Source organism: Westerdykella ornata, assembly GCF_010094085.1.
Source record: "Westerdykella ornata strain CBS 379.55 unplaced genomic scaffold EI97scaffold_7, whole genome shotgun sequence".
In the NCBI taxonomy this organism is placed as follows: Eukaryota; Fungi; Ascomycota; class Dothideomycetes; order Pleosporales; family Sporormiaceae; genus Westerdykella; species Westerdykella ornata.
In genome coordinates, this window is record NW_022986857.1 from 786,289 (window position 1) to 799,233 (window position 12,945).

Consider the following 12,945-nt stretch of genomic DNA (forward strand, 5'->3'; position numbering starts at 1 on the left):
ACGTGACACGCATCATCCAGACGCGAGACGCGTCTTCTTGGCATGATTTGCCTACCCTTCAGCTTCCCCATTGTACCCCACACGTAGTTCCCACAGACATGTTCTGTTCCAAATGTCCGGATGGCGACTAAAAGGGTTTGTCCAGGACTCAGATGAAGAGGATGATGGTCTGGACAGCTTATCTACCAATTCTTCCTCACCAACGCCTCAAAGCATCTCCGATACACACGTCTTTCCCAAGCCACAAGCCGCAAGCTCGTCGCAACGCTCGAGATGTTCCCAAGATGCCATTGAATCCCCCGAAAAGCCATACGGAACGCTGGTCAATCCAGAAAAGCACGCGGAGAAAGTTGAACAACCGCTGGTCGCATCTCCGTTCACCACACCGGCTCACCAAAGGAAACCCACTGAGAGTCCCGATCCACTTCAAGGATCGCCAACCCCGAAGCCCGCTCCTGTCACACAGCTTGCCAGCAATGCGTTGATATCAGATCGATCGGGAGTCGTGGACACCTATCCACGCCTTTCAGTCTCTGAAAGCGATGAGGATGATCTCTCAGACTCGCCGTCAGACGTCGATACGCCGCACCCAATCCTCACTTCGCCGCAACGTAGACCAGAGGTCCAGGTGGTTATTCCGCAGCCTTCGACAGCGTGGCTTCTGAGCACAACAGAGAGAGTGGGCCGTTCATTGCGTGCAAGGAAGCCCATACAGTTGCATCCATATCTTCTTGAAGGGGAGATGTACAGACGAGAATGCCAGAAAAGAGGAATCAAGCCTGTACCCAGACCCAAATCTCCCGCGCGTCGAGCTCGTCACGAGGAAGATGAATCCCAAGAGCAGGACTTCGACCCGGTCTATCAGAGCCCTCTGAACAGTCCGCCACCACGCCTGTTGTCCACACCGATTAGAGGCGACCGGGGAGGTGTGCGTCGCCATGCCCACTCGGCTGGTCGTCCACGCAGTGGCGGGAAAAGGCAGGCCCATGGACCACACAATGCTCCATGGAGTCAGCCAGATGTGCCTTCCGCGAATGGTCGTAAGAGGCGCAAGCTGGACGCTGCGTTCTCAATGAGCCCAGGACCATCGGGCGGTGAAGTTAATACGAGGGATAGGCCGACAGCCAACGGGATTGCGCAAGAACATGTTGACGTATGGGGCATTCCAGACTCCCCCCCGGAGTCCAGCAGCCCAGGCGGTGGCAATCGCACTTCCCCTGATCCGGAGCTACGGAAACCTCCGAGAATAGGGATTGTGCACGTTCGCAGCCTACCTACACCTTCTGACTCTCCCGACATGCAGGAAGAGGATCCAGGTGCGGGAGCACCGAATACGAGACGTGCCGGACGATTCCGCCCCATCGTCGTATCCTCGGAAGACTCCAGTACCGACTCGTCAATTTCTAGCCCCGACTCTGAGAGCGAGGCTGAAGCGCAGGTCATCAAAAAGAAGATCAGAGGTGTGCTTCCGGCGTCTTGGATACGTTTTGATCAGCAGAGACAACGGAAAAAGAAACAAATCGCCAGGTCACAGAGCAACCATGGCAGTATTCCTGAACGAGAGGAGCTGCAACGAGGAGTAGCTCAACGAATTCTGAGGCCGGCAGCGCTCCCACCACGAGCCTCGGCACCCGCGGATCCGGAAGTTATTGAGATCTTGGACGCATCGGACGATGGAGATGATAGGGTACTGCCAGGAAATCCTAATGATGTCCAGAAGGCTGCTCGAGAAGCTGCGGAACTGGCTGCACAGTATGATCGTCGTTATGATATTGATGACGATCTAGCAAGCATGGAAAACGACCGCCTCCCTCTCTACTCGCTCGGCGGGACTGCCAGTGGCCGGAAAAGAAGACATCGTCAACTGAAGTTGACCGATGCTTTCCCAGCCTCCAAAAGACAACGTGTATTGAACGATGAGCTCCGAATCCCCGCAGGCTTGGGTAGTCGTAGAGGTGACGACGCCTTTCGGAGGACGCAGCAGAAAACTACCCGAACACGGAAGACTTCACGTGACCCGCCTGCTTTGAGCATCATCGACGTAGCTGAATCTACAGCTGGGACCAATCCAATACCGCAATTCATGAAAATAGCCATGAGACGAGTCCGTCAACGTGCTGATCAGGGTCGGCAGTCGCCAACAAACAAACATATACGGTTATCCACAGCGCAGGATACCGAAGACGCTTGCTCAATACTACGGCAATGGACGAATGGGGAAATTCGTCGGAGGCCGAATGCAAGAGCGCAAACTGGTGAGCATCCACCCTCCACAGTTCGAAAACCCCATGAAAAAGAGATGCGCTTCCCACGGACGCCCATTGCCGCCATTGCGCCGTCTGGAGCACCCCCGCCCATTGGTATGGATCTCATTGCTTTACGGAGAAAAGAAGAAGCCCTTGAAGATGGCTCAATTCTAGCCAGTACTGCCCGCACGCAATTGCCAAAAAAGCATTCCAATACACCCCTGATACTCCCGGCGAAAGGAAACCATCGTTCTGTTGTCCGAAGACAGGCACCAAATTTCCGGACTGCACAACTGGAGGGCCTTGAGTCAGAATATGGCAAAGGTTCAAGCAATATCCAGTTTCAGCGAGGACTGCGACGTGCTGACTTGTCATATATGCCCGCCGCGACCCGCTGGGTACCATCCATAAATCCCCAGCTTGCAAGATTTCTAGCCCAAGATGAGACTGCGCTTCTGTCTCCTTTACCCAACGAGGACGTAAGCAAGGCCAAATTGGCCGAAGCTATCGACAAGGACGTGTCAGCGAAGAGAACTCAGCATCGTCGCCTCCGCAAGAAACGCGCACAGAGAGTAGACGTAGAGGCTAGAGAATACAGACAACCAAGCCAGCCGACACCCATGGATTTGATTGACAATGAACCCGCAGCGCATGACACAACAGCTGATCACGCCGGTCTCGAGGGACTTGGTCCTTACGGGACCGTGTATCCTACATCCTTCGACATATCGCCACTCCCCATTGGAACGTATTTCCATTCGGAGACTTTCATCGGTCAGGAAGAGTTGAAACGAGCCTTACTCGTTTCACAAAGAGATATGGATACGTTCCCCGGCCATCACATCTTTCAAGTTGGTTCTGAACATGTCAGGTGCGGACCATGGACGGACGAAACCTGGACTCGGATTGCCTCATCATTCGATTCCTCGTGGAGTGCTTCCGATCCTTCCCGCCTTGCCGCAATGTCGTCAACACTTAGGTCGCTGATCAAGTACATTAACACCAACCTCAGTTTCCTGGATGCAATCGACAGGAGAGACTTTGTGCTACGGATGAAGAATCTGCTGAGTTCGCAGTCCGAGAGAATCCTAAGCATCGATTGCACGTGCGATGACCCAGCTCGTCCTGTTGCGACGAAGAATGAAATTGTCCGCCCTTTAGGATACATTCTCGTGATCAGCCTCCAACTTTTTCTGGTAGCACAGCACGTCGTTGTCGAGTCTTCTATTCGTGATCTCATGGCGGCGTTCATCTCAAGCTCCGCCAAAACAATCATACAACATATCATCCGCCGTGGCATTCCAGACCTGGGAATATTCCTGGAGCGGAACCGCAGCTTACTGGGTCGCGAGAGCGGTATCCAAGATAAGGATATACTGGTCGAGAGTGTTGTAATATGCATGGTTACGCTGAGACACGCAGGCATTCCTGGCTCTGGATTTTGGGACCTTGTCAGCCAGGAACTGTCCTCTCTGATAAAGAACACCAAGCATGTGAAGAAGCTAGATTCCGTTTGGGCAACTGTCTTCACTCTTCTTCCTTTCGTGGAGATTGACGCGTCAGGTGTACTCATTACGAAGCACAGGTTCGAACTGGCGAACGAGAACTGGGCGTTCGTAAAAGACATTCTGCAGCAGGTTTTCTCGCTTTACCCTGCCTCAAAAGCCGAAATGAGCTCCTCTCTGAACGAGTATGTCAGAGCGAATCTCAGGAGATGTCATGAACTCATCAAGACATGGCATTGGGTGAAATGCGACCCCATGCTCACCACAGTGCTTGGATTCTTCGCCAAGCGTCATTATCGTCCATTATCCGGGGAGGAAGATAGAGGTTCTCCAACCTTCTTGCAAGACCTTGGGGAAGAGCCCCAACTAAGCCTCATGCCATGCGATAGCGCCTTCCATATCTTTTTAAAGAGTGTGGCCTTGGGAGTGAATGGAATGAGGAATGTGTATGCGGAGAAAATAGTCCGCAGTTTCGTATCCCGCTGCATTCCAAACCATGATCGAACTTATCCCAAGGAGAAGAGCTTGGGACAGGACTCCTTGAATGCATTGAGGAACAACCATGACCTTCTTTGCACCCTATATCGGGCGTCACCCCCTTCCTGCCGCCCCAAGGTCACATTGCTTCGACGCCTGGTGGACCACGAAGGCTCCCATAGGGAAGCATGCCGTCTCAATGTGCGGGCTTGGGAAAATCTTACTCTTTTCCAATTATCAACCGGAGAACCATACGAAGTCATGCAACCATTTGCAGAGTGGCATAAAGAAATCATGGAACAAACTTTGAAACAATATCGATTGGCAAAGACTGAAGCGGATGAATTCCTGAAGATTAAAGACCACGACGGTTCAGCCGATGTAGATGCTCGAATGGTACAGTTGACGATGGGCAGAAATCAGAAACAAGCCATTGCCACTTTACGGGACTGTGTTGCTGGCATACACCGAGCAGTGCAAAAGAATCCAGGGGTCATGTTCATGAAGGATTTTCTCATCGACTCCGGCGTCGTTCAACTATTAGAACTGATTCATGTGGATGACCAAAGGTTATCGATAGTCATACGCAAAACTCTGGCGATGTTGCGCGTATTCATCTCTAGTCAAAACAAGCAAGATCCCAGGCTTGAGAGCCAGTCCAACAACGAGGAGAGCCAGGACTATGGAGACTTTCCAGACATTGAGGACCTCGAGGATATTGCTCAAGAGATGAAAGAACACCCTGTTCTCGACTGGATTCAATCCCCTCTTTGGCACCTGCTCTCAAATGCTTTCGGCACAGAATCTATGCCAGACGACAACCTTCTCATGGAATGCGTTGACACGTGGGTCCAACTTGCTGTGTGCCAGGTCTCCATGGGATTGCGCTCATGGTCCCATTATGTGGGTCCTTTCAGTCCAGTCTCCTGGCAGCAACTTCGCGATACAGAACAGAGCCGGAAATTTAGGCCATACTTCATGGCAACGCTGTTGCGCACGAAATCCGCTGCATATAAGGAGCACCGTTCCGACTTCATGGGAACACTACTGGTCTCTCTCGTTGAACGTGAGGCCTTGCTCAGGTTCCAATACCGATTGTTACACGTGCTTGTACAGTCAAGCCAGGAAGAGCCGCTTCTCAAGAATATCCCATTTTACAGGGACAATCGAACAGGCGAATTTGATATCACGGCTGATACCTTGAAGCAGCGCCGACTGTCATTGTTGTCTAGCATTCTGGCCAACATGCAAGATGACATCTACCGAGCGAAACTTGAGGAGCCTTATCGAGTCGCTGAACTGAAAAGGGAATACGCCTCGTTACTCGACAGCATGATGTTGGCGATGAAGAACAATTACCTGCAACTGGGCCAACGCTCCACTGTCGCTGGCGCGTATGTGGAGTTTGTACAGAAAATTGTCCACTTTCTCAAGCAGTACAGTTCCGACATCTGCACAGTCAACGCCTTCTTCACCGACTCCATCGCTTTCCCTCTTCCAGCTACCGACCCTCATTATGTCGTAGGCCGCTTGTGCGGATACGCCCCGAAACTGCAAAACCCAGGGATCGCAAAGCAGCTGGTGACCTTCGTGCATACTGTGGCTCAACAGGCCGCGAAAGACAACCATGGCGAGTATCTCGTGCGACAGCTCTCTACGGCATTAACAAATGAAGAAGACCCATCTCTAAGCATATCCCCACTCCGCAGTCTCTTCCTCCAGGATATCGTACCAGCCTATATCGAGGTCGCCTTCTCCAGTGTAACCGGTTTCCTGATTGCGAAACCCGTACTACAATCCCTGAGAACCATACTGAAAGTTCTACCCTTTGAGTTGCGTGTCAACGACGATGCGAGCGTCGAGACCGTTTTCAAGAATATCAGCAGTATCTCGTACGCCTTCATCCGCAGCATCGAAACGTTGAACCAAACACCCCCTCTCCTGAGCAAACCCCACGTCATGCACGCCATTTCGCTCATGCTGGACGCGCTGGCCGCGGCGATTCCGACACTGGAGTACATCATCGCCCGGGCACTGGGGGAACAGCGAAAACATCCCATTGTCATCTACTGCACTAAATTCGTGGCCTCTATCAAATCGGCCATGACGGACAGTCACTCCAACTCAGAACTCCCGCCCACCACCGCATTTCCCGTTTCCGACGTCCTGCGCCACCAACCCTCCGACGTTCTCACCTTCTGCAATCGCAATCTACAAGACGCGCTCAAGGCACATTGGACGGAGATGGGAAGCGGAGCCATTTTTTTCGGGCATGGCCATGCGAGGAAAGAGGTGGTTGTTGATGTTGGCTCGGAAGAGGAGGAGATGTGGAGGTTGGAGAGGGCTGGGAGGGAGTTTTGCGATGTTGTGCGATGGGTTTATGGTGACGATGAGCAGGATGCAGGGGACCGAGTTGGGGAAGGGGGTAGGTATGCCCTTTGCACAGCGGAGGGATGAACGGTGAGGATGCAAGAGACTGGGGAAATGTGATGTTTTCGCGAAGGATGAGCGAGGCATGCATAGTCAAGCCATCGCCAAGACACATTGGTAGTACGCCATATGCAGCCCTTTCAGTAGAGCCGGCATGGGCGCGATCTGAACCAAGGCTATACAGCTCAATAAATTCCTAACTCCATACACTCCATGGGTATTCAAATTTTTCGACAGCCCCCAAAATAAGCAATCTACCTGAACCCATCCCAAGCTATCTCAGAAAAGCACAAGCCAGCACAACAGCGGCAACAACCCATTTTCATAACGTCAACCGCGGTCCCGATCTGCAGGGCACCTCAAGACTCAAATGCTTTTCCCGCTTTGAGGCCTTCGACTTCCTCCATTTCCTCTGCACCAGCGTACGGCGTATAGCGTAGGGAGTATACGCCGGCGGGCCCCCCAACTCCCTCCAGTTCCTCCGATAGCGTCCTAGTCGCAGATTTTACCGTGGCCTGCGTTAGAACGTCCTGCGGTGTACAAGCGGGGGTGGCTCTGCCCCAAGAGCTTCGTCGGCGCTATAATGTCAATGCGTTGGGATGCTCCCCATGGTGGTGCTGGTGGTGAATGTGGGTTGCGAGCCCCAACGAGCACTGGGCTCCTCGTTTGCACTTGAGGCCGAGAAACGATTTGGTCGTCATGGTTGCGAGGGATGTGGATCGCAATCCGAAGACTCTGTATATGCGGGTTGTCCCCTCGATCAGAGCTATCGGGGAAAGGTGCCAATATGGAGCGTTATAGGTTTTCACTCCGAAGAGTGACAGATAACTATGTAGACAGAGTGAGCCTCTTGGAGACGTGGCCAAAAGAGTGATGGAGTATGTGATATGTGTATGTATCCGAAGCCGTGGTCTGAAAGAGTTGATGTAGTGTGAAGAGCAAGATCGAAGCTATGAGCGGGAACTGAGGTTTTTATATAGGTGCGAGACACTCGCCTCCGGAGGTCTGCGGTGACTATCCTTCGGGTTCCGCTCCGACGTCACAATATTAACGTGGTCACTAGTGAGCCCAAATCTCGATGGTCTACCAACGGCTTGTTCTGCACATGCTGAAACTTCTTCATTTTTCTACCAGCAGCGTCTTTGCGTCGTCAACAGCTGCCCTAGCCACTCGCTTGAGCACAGCCTTGAAGTCCGCCTCCCGAAACTTCTCCCAGCGGTCCAAGCCTTCCCCCGCTTCGATAGAAAGAGTTTCGTAGCCCTGCTTGATGACATTGCTGACCTCTTGCGGACTGAGATGTTTACTCCTCGCCTTCCCCTTCTCTTGCAGGAGTGTATGATAGTGTGATGACACGCTGAGTAGCGTCTGTATTGGGTGCTGGCCTGAGGTCTCGAGATTATATGCGTCCCGAAACTTTGTCAGTGTTTCTCCTTGCTCGACGATCTTGTAAAACAGGTCGTCGTATGCTACCGGGTCCGGTAGGAAGTTCTCGCCGTTGGAGAGCGCGAACGCAAGGAGGCTGACTAAGCGATCGATCATCTCAGAGGATCCGTGGATAGGTCGGATATCGTTGGGGTATGTTGATAGGAAACGGAAAAATGACAATAACGACCTCCATAATTCCGACCAGTGATATGCTTCTTGAGTCAGGCCTGCGTGCTAACAATATTTCTCGGAGACGCTTACCAATACGGCATTTCGCTCGACTTAGGTATGACAGGATGCGTAGGAGAACACCAAGGCAGAGGCTAACAGACTGGTCAGCAACCACCGCGACTCTACACCATGCCCACCTACATGTAATAATCGACGTCCAGTCTTTTTTTCAGATTATGATTGATACCATCGACAAGAAGGTCCAGTATTACAGCAGTAGGAACGCGATCCCCTTTCACAGCCGGAAGGTACGGCTGCCTTTGCCGGCACAAACGGACGGACATGGCACTTTCTTCGCTCGACAAGCGCTTTACCAGTATCTGGTCCTCCACCAGGATCTGTAGTATGAAAAGGGTAAGGTAAGTATACAATGCCGCTCTCGATGTCCGATGAGCATGCTGAAAGAGGTAAGAGGTGAGTGAGAAGAACGAGCTCAGGGGGGATGGTTCGCCTTTCTTTGGAGCTGGTATGGTTACTAAGTTGAAACAGAATAGCTTGTTTGCGTTGGCAAAGTCGTATGTCGAGAGCACGAGTCCTATCGCTGGACCCGGCCTGTAAGAGTTAGTGTTGTCAGACCTCAAAATCCAGGACACTTACAAAGCTGCGAAAAGAGCCTTGGTCTCCTCGGCACTCAAGGCGGGTGTCTTCGGTCTCGACGCGGGTGCCAGCACCCCCAATCCAATCATGTTGAGAGTAGACCCTAGTGTCCATCCCTCGGGTATATCATCCTGAACTGCCACGTACGCATCCCTCAGCGAAGCGCAAGTATTCCCAAAGCTCACTATGATCTTCTGAATAATACCGTCATTAACAAAGTCATCCATCCTCAACCGATACGGATTCTGAAACTCGAATCTGTTGTAGTTGGCCAACAGACCAAGGAGATAAAACGCTGGCGTAACTTCCGAGCTGCTTTCTGAGTCTTGTATGTACTATTTGCGTAAGCATTGAACGCTATGTCCCGGCGCAAACGCATACCTTCATCAGCGAAGGGAAGAGGTCTCGATGCGTGAAGTACGAAGGAAGTCCTGTGTGGAATGACCCGGCGGTCATGGCGAGAGCGGCGCGAACAGCCTTGAGCCGTACGATAGGATTACGGCCGTTCCGTATTGCGGTGTCGATGGTGGCTACGAAATCTGAGACCACGGTATCCGCATCGTCTAGTCCGGCGAGGACTGAAAGCACGTCGGAGTTCGGATTCGTATACTTCTTGCTGAGGGCTAAGTCTAGAAAGATGGTCAAGGTCTACGTCGTAAGCTTGAGAGGTGCAGTGATATTGAAGGTGACTTACATCGAGCGCAATCTCATCAGAAGGCTCCTTTGCCAGCCGTATCCGCTTGATAGCTCCCAGAAACAGCTGCTGTGAATGCCCTTGCACTCGCAGCATGCCATCTGGGCTCACAGACTCAATTACGCGCTTCAATCCCTTCCTGTCCGGTCGCAGGAGAAAGAACTCCTCCCAGAACCCCTCAGAGAGCTCATAATCGTGGTCTTCTTCAGTATCCTATTCACAATTCAGCCCCTCCCCTAGCTTCTCGCAATTCAGCAAACAACCTCAAGAAATCAACATACCCGAAACAAAGTTTCATAGAGCCTTGTGATTTTCGGCTGGAACGACTCCGGCCGCGCATCCTGCGTCAGCGGCGAGGGCTCCATCTCAGGAGCTTTTGCGCGACTTTGCGGTTCGTAGCTGATTGAAGGTTCTCTTTGATGTTGCCAGCTCGCATGTGTACCCGAAATTGTTAAATGACATAACCCCGTCACCGAATCACGTGTTCAGCCTTACACCAGGGCACCTGCATGAACAACATCGGGGCCGCAGGCGGAACCCTAATCGCGGACACTCCCGACGTCCGTTTCAATTACTCGTTTCAGACACCGGTGCAGGGGCGCTGTGCCGTAATCGCACTCCATCGTATACACCCGAGCACCATGGGCTCTCATACAAAACGTCCCGTCCTCCTCATTGGCATCTCCGGCCCTTCCTCATCTGGAAAAACCACACTGTCGCGCCTTCTCCGGGACACTTTCCCCTCAACCTTCATTCTGCACCTCGACGACTTCTACCTCACTGATGCCGAAATTCCCGTCAAAAATGGCATCCAGGACTGGGATTGCGTGGAATCGCTGAACCTGAAAGATCTCCGCCAGGCTCTGGAGTACATTAAACAGCACGGGAAATCACCGCCAAGCCTGGTGTCAAAGGAGGACCAGAATTCCGTAGGCGAGCATGGTGTCGATCCCGCTTTCATCGACAGGTGTAAAGCGTCGGTGCAGGAGTTGGTTGAAAAATACGCTTGGGACACGCCCATCGCGATCGTGGACGGCTTTCTGTTGTTCTCCGAGTCAATGGCTGAGATCCGGGAGCTGTTCGATGTGAGGCTTTTCCTACGCACGTCGTATGAGACTGCGAAGAGGAGACGCGAGGCGAGGAGCGGGTATGTGACACTGGAAGGGTTCTGGGAGGATCCCCCTGGGTATGTCGACAAGGTTGTTTGGCCGAATTATGTGAGTGATCATGCCTTCTTGTTCAAGGGGGGAGATGTGCACGGTGAGTTGGATGAGAACGTCTGCGAACGACTTAGGATACAGGGCATGCCGAGGGAGGCAGAGGAGAGCATGACGGAGTGTCTGGCATGGGCGATAGGTGTGTTAGAGGAAACAATCCAGTCATGATCAAAACACGTTGAACACTCTGCACATCTAGGAAATCCATAACCTATACCGCTCATTGTACCATCTCGGATGCACAAACTTATTCCCCCAAAGAGGTATATGAAACCCTAACACCGTGACCCATAACCATATCTGAATGCCCTGAAGGTGCGCCAATACGAGCAGATCGTGTAAGGAATAATGATACAGTGGTGCCCAAGGCGCAACATGATGGAACTCTCTTGACCGTGCTCTCCCTGCCGGCCTGCCTGCCTCTTAAGTGCTAGCCTTGGCCCTGTCGATATACTCCTGGCTGGGACTGGTATACACAGACGAGAAGAAAGTGCTGGCTTGCGGCTCCTTGCTCAGCCAAGACAGCATGCTGGTGAGCTCTTCGCGGAGCCTACCCACTGACTGTGCATCCATGTTGGTCTGGGCGATCAGCTCAGGCATGGTCACTTGAGGATGTCAATACGGATCTACTGCACTTTCAGGATACGACTCACCGAAAAGCCGAAGAAGATGCTCGCCACCATAGATGTCCGCATAGGTCTTGCCAGCCAGGTCGGATGTCGGCTTCTCCATTTCGGAGTGAATCTCGAAGAGCTGCTCACGCTCAAAGCGGTAGAGTAGAAGTCGGCCGAGAGCCCGGTTGAAGTACTCCTTCAGTCCTGCGATGACTTCTTCGAGAATATCTGTTTCGACTGCGCTGAGCCTGCGCTGAGCCTTCTGCGCTGCAAAGTATTCGTCGAGGATGATGCCGGCAGGTCGCTTGGAGGGCAGCGACACCAGCTGGAGGTTCTTGGTGACATTCTCCCAATCATCGACCAGCAGACTCTTGAGCCTGTCGGGCATGGGGATCCGCACAGCGCGGCGAGCCTGAAAGGTCTCCTCCTATGGACAAGTCAGCACTGACACAGACGACCTGCACTTCCACATGATGTTGCATGACCGTGCAGATATGCAGGAGTGCGCTGCTTCAAAAGTCACCATGATGAAACTAACCTTTTCGAGATCGTGATCCCTGAGCCTCTTCTGCCCACGGGGACCGGCGGCGGCGACGGAGGTCTGACGCTCCTCGCTTCCTCGAGCAGAGCCCTGAGTCTTCTTCTTGCTTGCAGTAGATGCTGCGCGAGCAGCGCGTTGAGCGGCAAGCATGTCTTGCCGGAGACTGTTCGCCAGGTCGCGGTTCTCCTGAGTTACCTTACGCAGGCGATCTTCAGGGACCCAATCGTCCCAGCTGTTCAAGTGTTAAGACGTGGTTACGAAGTTGTGAAAGTGAACGCAAGGTGCGGAGGGAAGGGTTGCAAGTGGAGTGGTGGGGGTAGGAGAGGCCACTGATGGGGTGGGGAGCGGAGTGAGGTTGGGGTTGCGGGAGGTTTGAGTTTGTCATAGGCCGCAAGAGAAGCCCGCTTCTCAGGGTTGGGATGACAGAGACTCTCATGAAGAATAAATAAAAGGGGCAAATACGTACGTGTTCTTCCAGCCTTTGTAGTGAACCTTGTACTGGAAACCACTCTTCTTATCATCCTCGTCCAGGGGCTTCACGTCCAGAACCTTCGCATCGTACAAGAGCTCATGATGAAAACATAGAGCCTTCTCATCCTTGCGGAACAGCGGCTCCGGTGCTGCGGCCGGCGCCATAGTCGGTGAAGCCCTGATGGCCGAAAAATCGCAGTGCAAGCGCTGTAAAAGCACGGGTCAGGTGAGGCGGTGACGGGCGCAGCCTACAGGGTCCAGAGGCGTCGTCTATCAAGTCTTCTACGCCTTTCTGCGAGACACTACAAGCTACAGGTGTCCAACGGGTCAAACAAAGGGAAGAGACGGTGATTGCGCGGAGTGATAATGATGGTTGGAGTATGCGATGCGCCAGTATAACTGCCTCTCCCGTGCACGGACCCCAACGCGTCGCGCTTCCCTTTCCCGCAAGTCTCCATGAATAATCAGTGCAATGACATTCACTCCACACGTCCGGT

At 52.8% G+C, this 12,945-nt stretch overlaps 4 protein-coding genes across 4 annotated transcripts; 2 read left to right on the forward strand and 2 right to left on the reverse strand.

Annotated features, from left to right (window-relative positions):
• Positions 1-68: 68 nt before the first annotated feature.
• Positions 69-6,845, forward strand: EI97DRAFT_432447 (uncharacterized protein). The gene has a single exon (XM_033798165.1). It carries the CDS (start codon positions 113-115, stop codon positions 6,683-6,685), a length of 6,573 nt encoding a protein of 2,190 aa, XP_033655130.1. The 5' UTR covers positions 69-112; the 3' UTR covers positions 6,686-6,845.
• Positions 6,846-7,628: 783 nt separating this feature from the next.
• EI97DRAFT_298401 (DUF1741-domain-containing protein) lies at positions 7,629-10,173 on the reverse strand. The gene is made up of 7 exons (XM_033794506.1): positions 9,887-10,173; positions 9,606-9,818; positions 9,293-9,559; positions 8,912-9,246; positions 8,456-8,866; positions 8,345-8,406; positions 7,629-8,295 (listed from the first exon to the last, which is right to left on the reverse strand). The coding sequence occupies exons 1-7, from the start codon at positions 9,968-9,970 to the stop codon at positions 7,778-7,780; spliced, it is 1,890 nt and encodes a 629-aa protein (XP_033655131.1). The 5' UTR covers positions 9,971-10,173; the 3' UTR covers positions 7,629-7,777.
• Positions 10,018-11,037, forward strand: EI97DRAFT_432449 (P-loop containing nucleoside triphosphate hydrolase protein). Its single transcript, XM_033798166.1, has one exon. It carries the CDS (start codon positions 10,247-10,249, stop codon positions 10,988-10,990), a length of 744 nt encoding a protein of 247 aa, XP_033655132.1. The 5' UTR covers positions 10,018-10,246; the 3' UTR covers positions 10,991-11,037.
• EI97DRAFT_432450 (mortality factor 4-like protein-like protein 1) lies at positions 11,008-12,805 on the reverse strand. The gene is made up of 4 exons (XM_033798167.1): positions 12,444-12,805; positions 11,975-12,209; positions 11,476-11,863; positions 11,008-11,427 (listed from the first exon to the last, which is right to left on the reverse strand). Exons 1-4 carry the CDS (start codon positions 12,611-12,613, stop codon positions 11,246-11,248), a joined length of 975 nt encoding a protein of 324 aa, XP_033655133.1. The 5' UTR covers positions 12,614-12,805; the 3' UTR covers positions 11,008-11,245.
• Positions 12,806-12,945: the final 140 nt, after the last annotated feature.